This window comes from Perissodus microlepis, chromosome 18 (assembly GCF_051167445.1).
Source record: "Perissodus microlepis isolate ML-2025 ecotype Zambia chromosome 18, ASM5116744v1, whole genome shotgun sequence".
Lineage (NCBI taxonomy): Eukaryota > Metazoa > Chordata > Actinopteri > Cichliformes > Cichlidae > Perissodus > Perissodus microlepis.
This window is the reverse complement of record NC_140478.1, coordinates 6,302,764-6,323,479: the sequence shown is the minus strand read 5'-3', so window position 1 is coordinate 6,323,479 and position 20,716 is coordinate 6,302,764. Positions and strand designations below refer to the sequence as shown.

The 20,716-nt window shown below is 39.4% G+C and overlaps 1 protein-coding gene across 2 annotated transcripts; it reads right to left on the bottom strand.

The window, feature by feature from the left end:
* Window positions 1–32: 32 nt before the first annotated feature.
* LOC146367097 (cAMP-dependent protein kinase inhibitor alpha-like) lies at window positions 33–5,109 on the bottom strand. 2 transcript variants are annotated; one of them, XM_084911880.1, is made up of 3 exons: window positions 4,767–5,109; window positions 4,155–4,345; window positions 33–2,837 (listed from the first exon to the last, which is right to left on the bottom strand). In XM_084911880.1, the coding sequence occupies exons 2-3, from the start codon at window positions 4,315–4,317 to the stop codon at window positions 2,764–2,766; spliced, it is 237 nt and encodes a 78-aa protein (XP_084768006.1). In that variant the 5' UTR covers window positions 4,318–4,345; window positions 4,767–5,109; the 3' UTR covers window positions 33–2,763. The 2 variants fall into 2 exon arrangements, with proteins under 2 accessions (XP_084768006.1, XP_084768007.1); XM_084911881.1 differs by lacking the exon at window positions 4,767–5,109 and adding an exon at window positions 4,555–4,756.
* Between the last annotated feature and the right edge of the window lie 15,607 nt (window positions 5,110–20,716).

The following is a 20,716-nucleotide window of genomic DNA, read 5'->3' as shown; positions in this document are numbered from 1 at the left end:
CCGCCGGCGTACAGCAGCACAGAAGACTTGCATTTTCCCTCTTGTCCAGTTTATTTCACTTTGTTTGACACGGAGAGTAGAAAATACGGTTATGCACATTCAGACAAACAGCTACAAATTTCACAGAATCATGCACCTGCCAAAATCCAACATGCTGAACAGCTGCATTTACACAGTCTACTTTGAAACCAGAGTGAGCCCCGAAACAGTTACATGGCAGTTTACAATCTGAACACCTGATTGAGTGAGGATTACAAAATAAACAGTTATAGCTACATTATCTTCAGTATGATTAACTTACTGTCAAGCTGGAGGATTACAGGAAGGTTATAGTTCGCAAAAATGGTGAAGAAAATGACAACACAGAGTTTTGTGCATGCGTGGTGGTCTGTACAGATGATAACATCAGCTAGCTATTACACACAGTAGCAGGAACATAGCTCAGGCTCAGTGTCAGAAAACAAACAAACAAACAATGTTATAAATCCTGGAAGCTCCGCGGTGTATTGCATATCTACATTTAAGGAACAGTTTGACATTTTGGGCAATGCACTTTCTTAGTGAACTGATGACAGATGACAAGATCAATCTCTTAACAATGTAGCTGGAGCCTGCAGATAATTAGCTTAGCTGTCAAGTATAAAGAGTGTTTATTATGCTAATTTGCAGCTCACTAGTACACTAGAGTAGTGTTGCAAGATTTATGATTTTTAGAATCCTTAATTATCTCATAGAGTTGGTTACGCACTCCCTGGAGGTCACGTCACCTCTCATCCCCCTGCACGCTAAAAAGTGAAGGTAATGTGGGGCCAGTGTATTATAATGTGAAGCCAACAGCTCTGATCCAAGCAACATTATGTGACAAAACAGCTCATCAATGCCATATATGATATTACATACTATATTTTAACGTGATTCAAATGCAACAGGTTTTATCAGTGACCTGTGTAAACGTGCATATCAGACAGTTAGCAAAATGTAAGATTTGGGTGAATTTTTTTTATGCTAATCTTTTAATTGTAACCTGTAAGGACGTTTCTGTTATCTAATTCATTTGTTTACTTCATATTAGTCAATATGTCCATCTGCAGGCCACCTCAGCGCTAACCATAGACCAGACAACATCACCCATATGTGTCTGAATTCCTACTTTAAGCATTTCTGTCATCACTGTCTTGGTCTTTTGAAACTGGAGGTTAAGAGAGAGGATTGGATGTCAGTGTGAAAGCAAACACTCAGTGGTTAACGAGTTATTAGTCAATGAGTAGATCCTAATAATCCTTCCGAGACTTAAAATGACCATAATTTACAAAACTGACTCAGTGTTTTATCTGGTATGACCTGATATGAGGGGCTGAGCCCATAAACACAGCAGGAAAGTTTTTAGAGGCCATGTCTGGGGGTCATTTTCCCTTAGACCTCAATAGGACTAGAAATCGTCTTGGAACAAGGGTATCTCATAACCTCATGTCGGTGTTGTTCCTGCATCATCTGGGATCAACATTGCAACTGACCAGTCATGTTCTTGTGATGTCATAGCTTTACAATGTCAAGAAAAAAACAACTTTTGGATCAAATGGTAAAATTTTCAAGTGCTTTACTTATTATTTAATACCATATAATAACTGTATTATCAAGTTAGGTTTGCTGTTAGCCAAATGACTCGTGGTTTACTAGTGACAGCTTTTAACAGCATTCACTAGCTTCTTAGCTAGTGCTAACTGAATGCTCAGTTGCTATGTTAATCCTGGACCAACAATATTATTATGATGTACATACAACACAGCACAGAGACATCAGATTGAGATCTTGCAACCACATCTATTGCCCCCTGGTGGCTATTAAGACAAACTCTAGCTACATGCATTATATAGCACTATAGCACATAGACATTTTATCATTTCATTAGCAAGAAAGTGAAGAAATGCATTTACAAAAATGTCAAACCATTCCTCAAAGGTCGTGATAATGAAATTGTTAAAAAAAAAACAAAAAAAAACCTTTTGTAAGTATAAACATTTTTTTAAAACATGTATATCATCAATCTTTAATCACTGAGCGACTGACATTTAAACTGAGTGAAAGTGCAATATTAAGTAATATTGGTGTCAACAGACCACAAGGCTACTGCTCTGTTGCATCCTGCTGCTTTCTACAGTACAGAACAGTGAACACACTCTTCAGCATATAAACAAGAAGTCAAACCGCAGCATTGTCCTCTCAGGTTTACTTCAGCCTTTTTCCTCTGCAGTATTATCAACTTAGCGTTAGCATAAAGCCATTAACTGGCAGTACAATCTATCAGCACCACTACTTCTACAGACATGCTACTCCCACTGTGAGCCATTACTTCAGCACATGTCAGTGGTCTTACAAATTGCTTCAACTACTATAAAACTCACAAAGGAGCCTTGTCTATTTTCTTCCTGCACTTCAATCTCCCAACCTATATTGTTTAGTAACTAAGACTGAAAATAAAATTAGCTTTACAAGAGCTACAAATTGGCCTCTCTGCTTACCCCCGATTCTGAAAAGCACCCTGCAATCAATCTGTTATTCTAGTGCACAGCAGAGCCACGCTGGGTGTTCACATTACAGCACTTCTCGAGTTGAATTTGGAAGACTGTGCCCTGCTTGAAGGCATATCAGCAGTGACGGTACTACCCTCCAGCCACCAGCACACTTTGGACGAACAGGTTCATCATGGTGGGAGCCTCACTCCATCCTGCAAATCTCCGTCTGCGGGCTGGAGTGTGCTGCAGGTTAGCTGTTCCTCTGCTCCGACTCCCTCTGAGCCAAAGAGGAGGAGCTCTGGCTGTCCTCAGTGTCGTCTCCATCTGCAGAAAAAAAATAGCAGGTTAGAACACCACATTAAAAACTTTCTGGATGCTATCAGCTGTGTAATTGTTGCTTTTAAAAAAAAGAGTAAAATACACCATAACATCCACTGTTTGCAATAACTTATATCTCTTCTGCCAGATGTGTTCTTCAACTGGAACAACCACTTCATTTGTCCTCACCCTCTTTATATAACCAAAAGATAATTACTTCTCCTGGTGGTAGGAAGTATAGCAGGGCTCATTTCTACCTTTGTTTGGGTTAGTTAAAGTACAAAAATAATGATTTTAAAGTTTTTAGTGTAGGTCGGTGCAAGGAGCACCCTCCAGAGCTGAAAAATGAAGCCAACAAGGGAGTGGTAAAAACTGCAGTTCCTCCAGGTGGCACTAGATGAGGTTGACTCTAAAAGTGAGTACACTCAAAGACGGCTTTGATCTCCATGTGTAGTTTTCCCATATTTTATAACTCATCCACCTGCATAACTGAGTTAGGGGCATTGTGCCCCAACACAGGCAGCTGCAGCTGATCGCTGCCTGCTAGGACACGTCCACTGCTCTGAGTCCTTAGACTGGACCTCCTCACTGTGTGTGTTGTTGTATCCTTTTGGAGCATTTATCTGATCACTATTATGTTTGCTATTTGGCACAGACCACCTCAGAAGTTTGGCTCTCATTTTCACAGTGAAGACTAAGCATTACCTTTTCAGATCCTCCGGACTTCCTCCGGATGGTGCATGGCTTTAGATGTGTTAAGGCAGCATTACTTTTCAGCTTTCCGTTGAAATTGAAAGGTGTTAAATTTGTTATAGTTTGTATAAGTTCTTAAGATGTTCTGCAACTTCTATTTTCCTTACTTTTTTAATCATGTCCTCATATGTATGTTCTCCTTGTATATATAGATATATGCCTATTTATCTATTGCCTATTTAAAAACTTTTTTGGATACAGAGACTAAAGTGAACCAGAGTCAAATTCCTTGTTTATGTGCACAAACTAGGCCAAATAAAAATTATTCTGATAACCATCTCAAACTCCTGCGTAGATGGTAGATGACTTCTCCTCCCTGAACCTGATTCTGCCAGAGGTCTCTTCCTGTTTAAAAGAACTTCTTTCTTCCCACTGTCGCCAAGTGTTTGCTCACAGAGGATTGTTTGATTACAGTAGTAGTACAGTAGCATCTTTACCTTGTTGTAAATTGGCCCTATATAAATAAAACCGAATGGAATTTATATACAGGATTTTGTGCGACCAGACAGTTAAATTCTGATTCCGATCCCAGGGGTGGTACACCCCAAACAAATCAGTGCAGCGTATTACCTCCTCCTCCTGCGTTGATGTGCAGCTGGGACAGAGACAGGGTGAGGGGCATCTCTCTGCCCTCAGGGTCGGTGGGACTCTGCAGGATGTCATGCAGGGCATTCCTCCGGCCCGTCCTGCCAGAAGCGATGAAGTCTGCGTATGTGGCCTCAACATCAGACATCGCTCACGCATTGTTCACACAGCAACACCTACAAGAAGAGCAGCTGTACATTTACTCTCAGTGGTTCACCTACACACACCACAGTGTGTACTTTTGCAACTCGTTGTGTAACGCAGGGTTGCTTGAAAGGTCTTGTGATATTATGATAGTGCTACTTCACAAACGACACGAAAAGAGGCAATAAGGATACCATATGTATTGTTTTAATAAGTTAATTCAACCATTAAATCTCTGTACCTGCGCAGGGAGGCACGTGTGTCAGTGTTCTCTGTCTTAAGCCTGAACAATCCTGCGTGTCATTCATTTGCACAGCTATTCAGTCCTTTGGTAATCCGGCCATAAAGCAGGCCTTCAAGTCCTCAAGTCAAGAACCAGGTGAAGTCCGTCTACCACAAAAACACGTGACAGGATTTCGTTCCGTTTAAGTCCGGTTCTCAGTATTTCCTTACCTTCAGTGATGACGTATCTGTTGGAAGAACTCGGCGCTACATTGTGTAGGGAGGGAGGGACTTCACTCAAAGCAGCACAACGGGCCCGACATCATATCAAACGACCAAACAGAACAAACAACACAAAACCAAAGGAATAAACTACAAGTATATGTGGCCAAAAAACCACCGAAGCCAAGCAACGAGACTTCGGTATGAACACAGTGAGATTACGCTACATAGCGCGATGTGCCCGGGCTTGAAATCACCGAATATCAATCACACCAGCAGGACGGTTTGAAAAGTCCTTAATCTATTCTCCATGGCCGCCGCATCTTCCTCCTTCGCGACCAATGAGCAGACGGCAATCCGTATCTGATCTCTCATTGGACAGCGGGCACAAAAGGATGAGAGGAGAGAGCTCTGAGCAGCACCGATGCTTATGATGTGTTTCACGTCACCTCGTAAAAATGACAACTCAAAAATATCCATTATTTAACATATAAAATAAACACACTATAATGTAGGTTAATTCGAAATTTATTCAGTGTTAGTTCTTTTTAATTGTTTTTTATTGTTATTTAAATTATTATTGTTATTTTTTATTCTTAATAAAAAAAAAAGAATAATAACATTTATGAAATGACTTTCGTTTATCATGCAACATTGAATGCCTCAAGCTTTTTGTTGTGAAAGGCTTTTACATATCCGAGACAAAAATGACAATATTTTCTGAGACTTTATGGACAAAAAAAAAAAAAGATTAATTGATTCATGGAAATAATTAATTATTTATTGAAAAAAAAAAGTTAGCTGCAGTCCAGTTTTTTGTTTTTTATTAAGGTAAATGGCCTATATTGTTTATCAAATATTTCTAGACATAAAGCACTCTTTTTTTCATTTTAGACAGTGAAGACTAGAAAGAAAATATACTGAAAATATACACTCACTTGCCACTTTATTAGTTACACCTGTCCAACTTCTTGTTAATGTAAATATCTATCGCATGTAGACATGTGAATGTGGACAAGAAAACCTGCTGAATTTCAATCTGAGCATCAAAATGGGGAAGAAAGCTGATTTAAATGACACGTGTTGTGGGTTTAATCTAGTTTGCAATCCCTGTCCTCAAAACACATACAGACAAAACTAAATAAGATCTACAATCTGCAAAATAAATACTGCATAGGGCAGCACAGGGGACAAACAGTATAGTGAAGTAGCATAAAACAAGATACAGGAGATTATTCATGACTGCATGACAGATTCCTCTTTCAAGAAGTTTAATTTTAAAAAAGGATCCCAGTCAGGGTCCTGTATCAGGCCAATTCCCTAAATAGAAAATGCTATCTGTCCAAATGAGGATTTGTGTAATGCAATCTTGCAGTTTCCATTAGGTGCTCCATTCGTTACTGAATCCAAAGCTTTTAAGGGGAACCACAAGATCACTGAGCGCCTTAGGGGCCAGATTATGTAAGACTTTAGAAATTAGTTTAAGATTTTAGGATTGTGTAGTGTAATAAAATGATCAAAACTGATGGTTTTTGTTTGGTTTTTTTTAAACATTTTTTAAAATGATAGATACATATTTTACCTGTGAAACATGTTCCCTGGATTTCTTGTCACTGACTCATTAGTCAGTCTTAATGCCGTGTGAGTCATAGAACTTTAGGAAAACACATTTAGAGAAATAAGATGCTTCGGTGCAGGCTATATTTCTCCATTTTTAAATGAATCATTTCAAAAGGCGGTTTGCTAGTGTGCGATTACTGATGCATGTGCACTGGGCAGGTGCTGCCACACTAAGATGAAAAACAAGTCCATATTCAATTCAATTCAATTCAATTCAATTTTATTTATATAGCGCCAAATCACAACAAAAGTCGCCTCAAGGCGCTTCATAGATACAGAGAAAAACCCAACAATCATATGACCCCCTATGAGCAAGCACTTTGGCGACAGTGGGAAGGAAAAACTCCCTTTTAACAGGAAGAAACCTCCGGCAGAACCAGGCTCAGGGAGGGGCGGCCATCTGCTGCGACCGGTTGGGGTGAGAGAAGGAAGACAGGATAAAAGACATGCTGTGGAAGAGAGACAGAGGTTAATAACAGATATGATTCAATGCAGAGAGGTCTATTAATACATAGTGAGTGAGAAAGGTGATGGAAAGGAAAAACTCAATGCATCTTGGGAATCCCCCGGCAGCCTACGTCTATTGCAGCATAACTAAGGGAGGATTCAGGGTCACCTGGTCCAGCCCTAACTATATGCTTTAGCAAAAAGGAAAGTTTTAAGCCTAATCTTAAAAGTAGAGATAGTTTCTGTCTCCCGAATCCAAACTGGAAGCTGGTTCCACAGAAGAGGGGCCTGAAAACTGAAGGCTCTGCCTCCCATTCTACTTTTAAATACTCTAGGAACAACAAGTAGGCCTGCAGAGCAAGAGCGAAGTGCTCTAATAGGGTGATATGGTACTACAAGGTCATTAAGATAAGATGGGGCCTGATTATTTAAGACCTTGTATGTGAGGAGCAGGATTTTGAATTCAATTCTGGATTTAACAGGAAGCCAATGAAGGGAAGCCAAAACAGGAGAAATATGCTCTCTCCTTCTAGTCCCTGTCAGTACTCTTGCTGCAGCATTTTGGATTAGCTGAAGGCTTTTCAGTGAGTTTTTTGGACATCCTAATAATAATGAATTACAGTAGTCCAGCCTGGAAGTAATAAATGCATGAACTAGTTTTTCAGCGTCACTCTGAGACAGGATATTTCTAATTTTAGAGATGTTGCGCAAATGGAAGAAAGCAGTCTTACATATTTGTTTAATATGTGCGTTGAAGGACATGTCCTGGTCAAAAATGACTCCAAGGTTCCTCACAGCGTTACTGGAGGCCAAGGTAATGCCATCCAGAGTATGAATCTGGTTAGATACCATATTTCTAAGATTTTCAGGGCCGAGTACAATAACCTCAGTTTTATCTGAATTAAGAAGCAGAAAGTTAGCGGCCATCCAGGTCTTTATGTCTTTAAGACATTCCTGCAGTTTAACTAATTGGTGTGTGTTATCTGGCTTCATGGACAGATAGAGCTGGGTGTCATCTGCATAGCAGTGAAAATGTATGCTATGTCTTCTAATGATGCTGCCTAAGGGAAGCATGTATAATGTAAACAGAATTGGTCCTAGCACTGAACCCTGTGGAACTCCATAATTAACCTCAGTGTGTGAAGAGGACTCTCCATTTACATGCACAAATTGGAGTCTATTAGATAGATATGATACAAACCACTGCAGTGCAGTACCTGTAATACCTACAGCATGTTCTAATCGCTCTAATAGGATATTATGGTCGACAGTATCGAACGCTGCACTGAGGTCTAGCAGGACAAGCACAGAGATGAGTCCACTGTCAGAGGCCATAAGAAGATCATTTGTAACCTTCACTAAAGCTGTTTCTGTGCTGTGATGAGCTCTGAAACCTGACTGAAACTCTTCAAATAAACCATTCCTCTGCAGATGATCTGTTAGCTGTTTGACAACTACTCTTTCAAGGATTTTTGATATGAAAGGAAGGTTGGAGATTGGCCTATAATTAGCTAAGACTGCTGGGTCTAGAGATGGCTTTTTGAGTAAAGGTTTAACTACAGCCAGCTTGAAGGCCTGTGGTACATAGCCGATTATTAGAGATAGGTTGATCATATTTAAGATCGAAGAATTAATCAATGGCAGGACTTCTTTGAGCAGTTTTGTAGGAATGGGGTCTAAAAGACACGTTGATGGTTTGGAGGAAGTAATTATTGAAGTTAACTCAGAAAGATCAATTGGAGAAAAAGAGTCTAACTTAACATCAATGGTACTAAGAGTAGCTGTAGATAATATTACATCTGTGGGATGATTACTGGTAATTTTTTCTCTAATGATAAAAATTTTATTTGTGAAGAAGTTCATGAAGTCATTACTAGTTAACGTTAAAGGGATGGTTGGCTCAACAGAGCTCTGACTCTTTGTCAGCCTGGCTACAGTGCTGAAGAGAAACCTGGGGTTGTTCTTATTTTCTTCAATCAGTGATGAATAGTAAGATGTTCTGGCTTTGCGGAGGGCTTTCTTATAAAGCAGCAAACTATTTCTCCAGGCTAAATGATGATCCTCTAAATTTGTGACACGCCATTTCCTCTCCAGCTTACGAGTCATCTGCTTTAGGCTACGTGTTTGAGAATTATACCACGGAGTCAGGTACTTCTGATTAGAGACCTTAGTTTTCACTGGAGCTACAGTATCCAGAGTCGTACGTAGTGAGGAGGTGAAATTATTAACAAGATAATCAACCTCTGTTGGGGTAGCGTTCAGATAGCTGCTCTGCTCTGTGTTGGTACAGGGCATTGAAGATGATAACAGTGGGTGGATTATATTCTTAAACTTAGTTACAGCGCTTTCAGAAAGACATCTACTTTGATAAAGTCTACTCTCCACTGCTGTGTAATCAATTATTGTAAATGTAAATGTTATCAGGAAATGATCAGACAGGAGAGGGTTTTCAGGAAACACTGTTAAATGTTCAGTTTCTATGCCATATGTTAAAACAAGATCTAGAGTGTGATTAAAGTGGTGGGTGGGTTCTTTTACATTTTGAGAGAAGCCAATTGAGTCTAATAACAGACTAAATGCCATGTTGAGGCTGTCATTTTTAGCATCTACATGGATGTTAAAATCACCCACAATAATTATTTTATTTGAGCTCAGAACTAAATTAGATATAAAGTCTGAGAAATCAGACAGAAACTCTGTGTAAGGCCCAGGTGGACGATAGATGATAACAAGTAAGACTGGTTTCTGAGTTTCACAGCTGGGGTGGACAATGTTAAGCATCAGGCTTTCAAATGAATTAAAAGTCTGTCTTGGTCTTTCATTAATTAATAGGCTGGTGTGAAAAATTGCCGCCACACCGCCCCCTCGGCCTGTGCTTCGAGGTTTCTGGTAGTTAGAATGACTCGGGGGTGTTGATTCATTTAAACTAACATAATCATCCTGCTGCAACCAGGTTTCTGTAAGGCAGAGTAAATCAATTTGTTGATCAATTATTAAGTCATGTACTAACAGAGACTTGGAGGAGAGAGACCTAATATTTAATAATTCACATTTCACTGTTTTACTCTTTGGTTCAGATGTGGATACTGTACTGTTCTTTCTTTTTGATTGTTTATGTTTAAGTTGTTTGTTGCTGGTTTTTAGTTTGTTTTTTGTCTTTTTGGAAGCTGACACAGTCTCTATGGAGATGGGTTTTTGGGGGGGTAGCAGGAGGAGAGAAGCTGCAGAGAGGCGTGTAAGACTGCAACTCTGCTTCCTGGTCCCAACTCTGGATAGTCATATTTTGGGGGGTTTAATAAATTTGTCCATATTTCTAGAAATGAGAGCTGCTCCATCCAAAGTGGGATGGATGCCGTCTCTCCTAACAAGACCAGGTTTCCTCCAGAAGGTTTGTCAATTATCTATGAAGCCCACATCGTTTCTGGGACACCACTCAGACAGCCAGCAATTTAAGGAGAACATGCGGCTAAACATGTCACTCCTGGTCTCCATATGAAATCCAAACAATGGAGTTTGGATTCAGTAGATCTCAGTGCAGAGAACATGATGGGAAGTAAGCTTAATGTCATTAGATGTAACTTTACTTTTGTAATTCCTGTTGAAAGGTGCTCTTTAAACATGACAAGGCCAGGAGATAATCGTTGGAAATGCTTGGTTCAAACCACAGGATGGCGCTGTTGTCAGAGAGAATAAGAAGCGATGCCTTAAAATCAGCCAAATGTGCATCAGGTATTCCTTTGATACTGTGTCAGTGGGGAGTAAAGAGTCCTTCATTATGAAACAGATAAAGAATTCTTAAAATTCTATAGTAATTTCAGCAGTGAGTAACAGGCTGTGTGGAAATACAGACCATATAGCATACAACATGTAACCAGTGACGTGGAGCATTCATTGCCTTTGGGGGAGCAAATACATTTAATGCCACATCAGCTTTTATCTATAATTTGGCAATAAATAAATACAAATTAAAAATCATACAAATGCATCAGGTGCGATGTTTGTTCTGGCACTCAGACACCAATGTCAGTAGCTTAGACTTTGTTGCCGTAGAAACGCCCTCTGCTCTTTGTATATGTGGCTGAGGGTTTCAGCGGGGCGCATTTGGAAAGTTTTGAAAAGGAATCTGATTACTGGCAAAGAGATGACATCAAATCACTCCCACCAGTTTCACAGGCTGTGCGGGTCCTCTTTTTCTTCTGTGTGATGGCAAAGAGAGGCTCAGCTCACTTATTCACTGACAGTCTGCACTGCTGCGCTTTACCTTTCTTCAGGGGCTTCCAGCTCAAGGAACAATTCTCAGAGGAGCATGTTAAAAATTCTCTCTGTTAATGTGTAGTGCCAAGCTGAACTCATACCACATCAACTACAAGGGTTTTCATGTGGACTCTTAATGTTGGACCTACAGGGAATTTCACAAATAGACACGGCAAATGCACATTTTGTATATACAGTGAAAAGCGACTGCACATAATAAAAAACAATTACAAGTGACATTCCTGAGTATGTTTACAAATTCTCAAAAGAAAGGGGAGGTTTAAAAATCTCAAGCATTATGTGACTTTATTTGAAAGAATGGTACAGCTGTTTGCCTAGTAAAGGTTTTACTGAAGGGTGTGAACATAAGCACCAGGTAAGAATGTAGGGCTCTCTTCTCTGGTCTAGCACCTTTAACAATCCCTCATCTGAACTAAGCAACTGTATTGTATGTTTGACTAGATTAGGATGAGATGTGATAGTGTCCTCCTCCTAAAAGAGTCTTGTGGCACGGCTTTAATAATCTTAAGAATACTTAAAGTACATCGCTACATATCTGTGGGAAAGTATTTGTCACCTTCTTGATTTCTTAGTTTTTTGCATATTTTTCACACATGTATGTTTCAGATCATCAAACAAAGTTTAATATTAGACCAATATAAACTGAGTAAATACAAAAGTTTTTAAATTAATATTTCAATTACTACGGGGAAGAAAGCCAAACCTACCTTAGCCTATGTGAAGAAGTATCACTAAACCCACCCTCAGTCTTTCATGTCACTGTGGAGGAATTTTGGCCGACCACACTGGAGTGTTTTCAAGAATGAACAACCTGTCCTCCTAAGACCCGAACTCTTCCATGACATGCATTTTTAATTTCCCTTTGATATTTGGGCTGATTGGGACCAGATGAATGTAAAAACAAAGAATTTCCAGATTTTTTACCTGATTTTTTTTTCTGAGAAAAATTAGATCCACATATGAGGATATTTATTTTATATTGATAGATATTGATAGATATTGATAGAAAAGTGGCAGTATAATGTCCTCGTAAGTGGATATCAGGCCCTTGTAGAGCAAAATTGAGTATTTTGGTCTAGACATCCGAAAATGTGATGTCCACGAGGTTAAAGTCATGTCAAAGCATCTCAACTGGACTTAAGTCTGGACTTTGACTAGACCGTTCCAAAACCTTTTTGTTTTTTCAAGCCATTCCATGGACTTTTGGGTGTGTTTCAGATCATTGTCCTGCTACATAATCCATGTGTGCTTGAGCTTCAGGGCATGAACTGATGACCAGACATTCTCCTTCAGAGTTTTCTGGTAGACAGCAGAATTCATGTTTCCATCAGTTACAGAGAGTCGCCCAGGCCCTGAAACAACAAAGCAGCCCCAGACCATCACACGGCCACCACTGTGTTTTACTGCTGGTATGATGTTCTTTTTATGGAATTCTGTGTTAGTTTTATACCACATGTAACAAAACCCATCTAAAGGTTCATTACATCTCTGTGGTAGTTGATTTTTGTTGTAAGTAATCTGCATGGATACTGCTCTACTACTACTAGAGCCAAAACCTTGCAAAAACAAGCATACCCGACAACTGCAATGCCAAATCTGTACGGGTTACCTGAAACAAAGAGTGACGTCTGGTCCCTGTGCTTGCTGACTTGCACATCTCAACAACTGTGTATGATTTGTGTTAGTTTGGAGTGGATCAATAAAACCTGCATTATCTTCTTGCTGTATCTTTAATAAGATGGCAGTTCAGCCTCTCCTGATGCGACCTTCTTCCACGAGCTTCTTCCTTTTCTTTTCTTTTTACATTGAGGTTAACCTTCTTTACAAGCTGCTTCCGCAGAAAAGGACACAATTCAGACTCAGTGAAAGCAGTGGCATGTTTTATTCACTACAGAAGACGAGGTTGGCGATGATCTGAGTAGACCTGCGGACCTGCACAGGAATTTATCAGAGGAGGAGCAGCTCTGCTGATAAAAAATAATCTAAACATTCATCTCTCCAGTTTTGTCTATTACATTTTAATTGCAACCAGTAGCTGTCCTGTTTTATGGTATCTCAGTTTTCTGTGAATTTTTAATGACACAGATGGAACAGGTTAAAAAAAGATAATAGATCCAAGTAAAAGACATTATTATTGCAGATGAATATTCTATTTACATGTTTGTTTGTTTGTTTGTTTTTAAATATTTCTTCACACTACAATGAATTGGAAGAATACATATTTATATATGGAAAGATGTAGTGCAGTTATAAGTGTGCTACTGTTTGGTGTTGCTGCAAGGGAGGAGATTAAAGGTGTCTGATATAAGTGTTTATTTAAAATCAGATATTTTGATAAAGGCATTAAGTTCTCAGAAAAAACAGGGGAAATATAGTATACAACATACTCTCCTTTTATCTTTGTGACAGATGGCTGACCCTCCCTGAGCCTGGCTCTGACAGTGGGTTCTTCCTTTTAAAAGGGATTTTTTCCTTCCCACTTTCGCCAAATCCTGCTCATAAGGGATCGTCTGATTGGGTTTTCAGGCACTAGGCTATATAAATAAAACTGAATTAAATTAAAACCTGCTTGTGTGAAAAATAACATCATCAAATTGTATTATAATCAAATACAGTGCACTAGTTGGCTTAGAAATTAAAGGTGCATTCTGTAATTCAATCCAAGACATGTTATCTAACCGAAAACTGTCAAATGGACTGACAGGCTATTAAATCATCATTTATTATTATCATTAATATAATATAATCAAAAATTTAGGTCAAAAATCTCAGTGCTAACAAGCTAATGTTAAGAATGTGTAATAGTTTTGGAAATGTGCATTACTGGCTGAACTCGTGAAACCTTGACACTGCCCATGCAGTGTTTCAACTGCACTATAGTCCACAGCCAGTCTAAATAAAGTGTTTCTTGCTCCCTGTTCCCAGAAGGTACCATCCAGCAGCCATGGCAGAGATTTTTAGTTAGGCTAAAAGCTGTCATCATTTTCCTAACTAGATGTGAAGAGGCTGGCTGGGTAACACCAGCTGGCCACCTTGGCAGCTAGAGGACAGTCTCATCTTGGCAAGCCCTTTGGGAATGGTTGTGAGTTCTCCATACCCTTTTGACATGTGATGTAATTCCTTTCGAAAGGCACATTTTGCTTCATAGCACTTTTTAAAAAATTTTGTTGTAGCTTTCATTCCAAAATAAATTGCAAATATATCTATTGGACTGTGCAGTACAAAAGATATATTTGCTTTTTGTAAAGTTCAAACCTATAATTTTGGCATAGTCCATGCAGAGAAAGAAATAATGATCATGGTTATCTTAGACATGTGTTACTATGGCAGTAACACAAAAATACATTATAAATTGAGGCTGATGAGAATGACATTAGCTTTGCAGGGATTTGGACTTAAACCAGCTATTGGACAAATGCTAGCTGAAATGTTACCCTGTGGCAGTGGAGGGTGGGGTGGCTTGGTTCATGGCAATCCATCCAACAGCTACTGAGACATTTTATTCAAAATGTTTAAAAAAAAAGGACTCAAGGTGGCGCTAGAGGAAAAGTAGTTGTCAAAGTCAAAAGATTGAGCTAGTTGTTGTTGAGAGATTTGAGTTTGGATCAAAGAGGCGTACAGCCACGTTTGTAGCATGGCTTCAAACAGGGACAAAAAGTAAAGCCCACACAGCGGACTCTCACACCCGCACACTGCTACACCAGCACCAGCTTACCTGCTCTGCATACTGATAGCACAATTTGGCTAAAATGCATCACGTGTCTTCCACTATGTAACAGAGAACCCACTATGTGTTATTCCTACTTGGCAAAGAAAAAGTGTGAGGTCAAAATGCACGTATAAGAAGTGTCTAAAAATGTGCTTGTTTAGTTTTCAATAAACCTAAAATGGATAACTGGAGAGTTTGCGGGTCTTATGAGGATGATGATGATGCACATGCTCATCACTACCACATAAATGCAAAAGCCTGTGATCAAATGTGGTCAGTCTGTATCACAGCCATGCAAATGGGGTCTGTAGATCAAATCTTCAAAACACATATACGTGTGCATCTGTAAGTTCCTAAATGGGCCTTTATGGCGACGAATGTTTAGCTACGATAAATCTTTTTATTGTTGTTGTGTTTGTATCTGTGTTTCAGTTTCTGTCTCCCTGTCATGTGACTGTGTGTCAGTGTGTTGGACACACTCTGTGTTCACTTTGGATGCCATTTTCAAAAGCCTCTCAGAAAACCGCACAGCTACATAATCACAAGTCTTACCACCATCCTGTGCTTTCAATCCAAGTCACATGGGTTCATATATTTAGTCTCTGTGTGTGTGTGTGTGTGTGTGTGTGTGTGTGTGTGTGTGTGTGTGTGTGTCTGTATGCTCCCTCCTTCATTATCGTGCTTTACACGCGCATACATGCTTATCCTGACACCTGCGAGAGGCTTCTCAGTACCAGCACATTCTCCCACTGATGGACACCGAGCAGCTCCACTGGAGCAGACAAGTGCCTTGCTTAAGGGGACTTCAATTTTTAGATTAGGTCAGATGAAACTTTAATGATCCCTGTGGAGATGTCAGTTCATTAGAGCAGCAGAGGCTGGGCTACAGATAAGAATAGCTCAGATGGAGTGTAGTGCAGAAATAGATTGCATACTTGCGGTGATACAGCAAACACATGAATAAATACATACTTACAAGGGAAACGTGCATTGCAGGAAAAGTAACATCGTGGCAACATAAATGTATTATTAAATTGATTCTATTTAGTGATATTTTGTGCTTCTGCTTCTTCAAGCGTCGTGGTCTGACATTTTGGTTGTGACATGTAGATAATCTGAACATCCAAAGTAATTTCTTGTTCAATGAAGCAAACGATGCATATGAGAACAATGTGTGCGAGATTTAGTTTGCTGCTGATGCCGCTGACTGTGGCATTTAGAAATGGCTTACAGTTGACTGAACAAAGAAATGCTAGACAAAGAGGAACAGAGGCAAAAAATAAAGAGACAGACTGAATGAAAGGCAGACGAATATAGACAGACCCAGAGATGGAAGGGATATACAGCACTCAATTCAACTGGGTTACAAACTTTTTCCAGTCTCCTTTTGTGTTCAAACTCCCTCTAGGAAAGGCTTTGTCCTGATTTGGCATGTGTCTCTGTGCATGTATTATAGTCTTTACAGATAATTTAGCAAAGTGGCTGGGGTTGGTCTCTGCTGGCTGGGATGCAGAGTGGGGTGAGATATGTTAAGGAGGCATCAGTGAGGCCTTTTATGATGTGAGTTTTTGCTTCATGGTGAGCGAAACCGGGCGGGATGTAGTGCCATCGCTGCCTGGGCTGTTGATTGATTTCTGAGTTGAAGGTGAAACCTCTCTGCTCCAGCAAGAATTTGAACCCTGGTCTGTCAGTGTTTGCACAGAGTTTTTACCATTCTGCTTTCCACCCTTATCTAACCAGTAGCTTACAGGCTGAGGAAGGCACCTGCTACGTTTCGTTGTCTCACTGAACAGGTCATTGGTGACATGCAAGGCTCTTCAGTTGGGATGCTCACCTCAAACCTGTAGCTGTTCACTGATTTGGTGGTTCAAGCTTGAAAACTATGAGTGTGTGAGCGAACAAGACGGACGGGCCAAGCATGTCCTGTCAAGGCCAAAGTTCAGGCTGTAGAGCAGTGCCTTGTATGAACCACTAAAAGAAAGAGTTTCCTCTGCCTCTTTGGTTGCTTCAGTCCAAGCTACAACCTCTGAAACTGAAAAACTACAGCAAAACTAAGCTCTCTTTAGCCACTGACAGTGGCTTCAAAAGTTTGTCAATCCCCATAAACACACACAAAAACTTTACAGCTAACACAAAAAGCCATTTTGATTTCTATGGATATTTCTCCTTTTCATAAAAAAAACACATATGGGGTATACCAGCACATCATAAGGCTGACAAGTGTGTCAGCACCAGCAGTTGTAGCTGGTCATTGTCTTTTAGGCTGCACGTTTATGAATCAGAGTCACTGAACTGAACCGCTCAGCCATGTTTGTAGTGTTGGTGCCTTTTGGAATCGTGGAATTATGTGGCAAATAACATTGTTTATAGTGCAGTTTAACCTAACCAAGAAGTCTGTGCGACACTTTTGGTAGATAAAATTCTAGTATTTTATTAGTTTGTCATATAGCACTAATTACTGCTGTAATATTATTATTGTGCTGCCTTTTTCTAACATATGCACCGATACAGATCATTCAGGTCAAGTGAATTTCATTTATATGGTGCCATTTGACAACAATCAAACGAAGCGGGTTAACCGCGGGTTTTGACTCATCTTGCCACCACCTTCAAGCTGGAAAGAACCCATGTGAAAGTATTGTGGTTAAGTTCAGTTCAATTTATTAACCTATCTTTAAGGTGCAGTGTAACAGGCAATGATGTGCATTTAATGTGACTCTGTTAATTTGAGCTTCCATGAAATGAATGTCTTATTTTATTCATACTTTATTTTGCAAATTTATTTGAGAATTAAGCCATTTAATTAAGATAGATTTTATGTTTTTGGTTGTAAAGATCCGGATGGAGATTTTTTTTTTTTTATTCTGTATTTCTATTTTTCAGTTTTATTTTTCAAGACTTGGTTTATTGCCTTTTTCTTTGTAACTTGGCCTACTTTTTTAAGTTTTGTTAATATTTACATTTCTCTCTGCCTGTCTAGAACCGGCCCAGGCTGCCACACATTTTCATTCCAAAGGCCATGTAGATGCTAGCCATGCAAACTTAGCACAGACCTCAACCTCACTGAACACTTGTGGAATCCGCTTGGGCGTGATGTTCATGCAAGAGTGACCAACACATCCACATTGGCTGACTTGTCATGACATTGGCGACAAATACTGATTGAAGACTGGGATGTCATCCCACAGCAGTGTGCAACAAAGCTGGTGACCAGTGAGGAGCAGGTGCCAGGCTTTTGTGGCCCTGTGTGGTTCTTCAACATACCACTGTGCCCTCTGTTTGTTAATGAATTAATAGTAAAATTGCCATTTCATTTCAATCATCCAATCCAACAAACCACACCAAACAAGAGTCAATATTAGAATAAGCGGTTTTCAAGTGAAGCTCTTGTCTCACGTGCATCTTTTTTTAGTTTGTACCACTTAGCATCTCCAACACCACACTATTAACCCATCCACTCACACATCCTCACTACTAATAACACTGACTTTTTCTTTGTTTTATGTTGCTTTCATGTTTTTGAAGTATTTCAAGTATTTTTTTGACCTTTTCCCTGCATCTCACTCTTTTTCGCCACGGTTTCTGAGCCAGGTCGAGACAGTTTAAACAAACAGCTTATTAAAAATGTTTCCTGACTCTGACTGAAAGTTGTTTTTGATAGCGCTCTGTTTTTACACTCCAGCTCACACAGGTGTATGAAGTTTGGCTAATTAGACTTCTCCCCAGGAAAACGTAGCCGTGCAAAACAGCTGCACCAGCAAATGAGGAGCTTATTGATATGAGACAGCTCTCTGCAATTCACTTGCCTTTTAGAGATGTTCTCTTCTTGTTTTCCAATACTGTGAGTGAACGATCCCTTCAGTATTAACTATTGGCATTTTAAAGCTGGCTTATTAGCACACCTCAGTTTACATTTGAGACATACGCTTACTGTATAGAATCTAATACAGGAGAATATATTTTAAGAGCACTGTGGGCAAAGGTTTATTCTAGAAATTATGCAATCATGCAGAATCCATGGGAGCCATATTGGTTTATTATGCTTTCACAAAAGACTTTGTCGTTAATGATTAGGTCAAAGGACCAAACCATGGAAAACATGGAAAACAATGGAAATAAACTCCATCCATTTTAGTCTCTCTCTGTAACTTTGAAGTATTTTTAAAAATGTATTGTTTGTTAATTAATGAATTTATTTATTAGGTCTGTGACCTACACAATGTGGGGCAAGTGGTTTTAATACAGTCAGAAAGCCAGTTTATTTTCCCTTAAATGGACTCACATAATCGGCCATGTACCACAGGTCTGCAAGCTGGCTGTAGTTAGCCATTACTTAAAAAGCCATCTCTTGACCCAGCGGTCTTAGTTAATTACAGGTCAATCTCAAACCTTCCTTTCATATCAAAAAAATGATTTGAAGAGTTTCAGTCAGGTTTCAGAGCTCATCCCAGCACAGAAACAGCTTTAGTGAAGGTTACAAATGATCTTCTTGTGGCCTCTGACAGTGGACTCATCTCTGTGCTTGTCCTGCTAAACCTCAGTGCAGCGTTCGATACTGTCGACCATAATATCCTATTACATCGATTAGAGCACGCTGTAGGTATTACAGGTACTGCACTGCAGTGGTTTGTATCATATCTATCTAATAGACTCCAATTTGTTCATGTAAATGGAGAGTCCTCTTCACACACTAAGGTCAACTATGGTGTTCCACAGGGTTCAGTGCTAGGACCAATTCTCTTTACATTATACATGCTTCCCCTAGGCAGTATCATCAGAAGACATAGCATACATTTTCACTGCTATGCAGATAACACCCAACTCTACCTATCCATGAAGCCAGATAACACACACCAATTAGTTAAACTGCAGGAATGTCTTAAAGACATAAAGACCTGGATGGCCGCTAACTTTCTGCTTCTTAATTCAGATAAAACTGAGGTTATTTTACTCGGCCCTGAAAATCTTAGAAATATAGTATCTAACCAGATTCTTACTCTGGATGGCATTACCTTGGCCTCCAGTAACACTGTCAGGAACCTTGGTGTGATTTTTGACCAAGACGTGTCCTTCAATGCACATATTAAATAAATATGTAAGACAGCTTTCTTCTTTGTGCAACATCTCTAAAATTAGAAATATCCTGTCTCAGAGTGACGCTGAAAAACTAGTTCATGCATTTATTACTAGGCTGCACTACTGTAATTCATTATTATCAGGATGTCCTAAAAACTCCCTGAAAAGCCTTCAGTTAATCCAAAATGCTGCAGCAAGAGTCCTGACAGGGACTAGAAAGAGAGAGCAGATTTCTCCTGTTTTGGCTTCCCTTCATTGGCTTCCTGTTAAATCCAGAATTGAATTCAAAATCCTGCTCCTCACATACAAGGTCTTAAATAATCAGGCCCCATCTTATCTTAATGACCCCATTAGTGCTCTCGCACTGCAGGCTTCCTTGTTGTTCCTACAATGGTATCTGTGTAACCAACTGAACAATATGAATGTACAATTTTACAGATTAGGAAACTAAAATATACTTTATAAACCCTTACTTTGTTGTGCTGCAGCTTTTACCATCTATAATTTAATTATCTTTCCAATTTTTCTATAACCAAGGCAGCATTGACCTTGTTGTTTTCCACTGGAAGTTCTTAAGTTATGGAAAATATGTTTTGTTTACTTTAATGAAAACAGTTAAACTTTTCTACAGTTGCAGCTTGTTGGGACTAATAACTTTCAGGCTTCAGGGTGCCAGTGGAAAGATTGTTTAAAGACATTTATGGAAATGCATAAAAAAATAAAAGCCAGTGTGAAATACATGGCAGTCTCTAGGGCTGTCTTCTACCCCCAAAATAGCCAACTCTTTAAATCAAGACACAAATGTGTAATAAGTGTCTTCGGCCTATTTAAC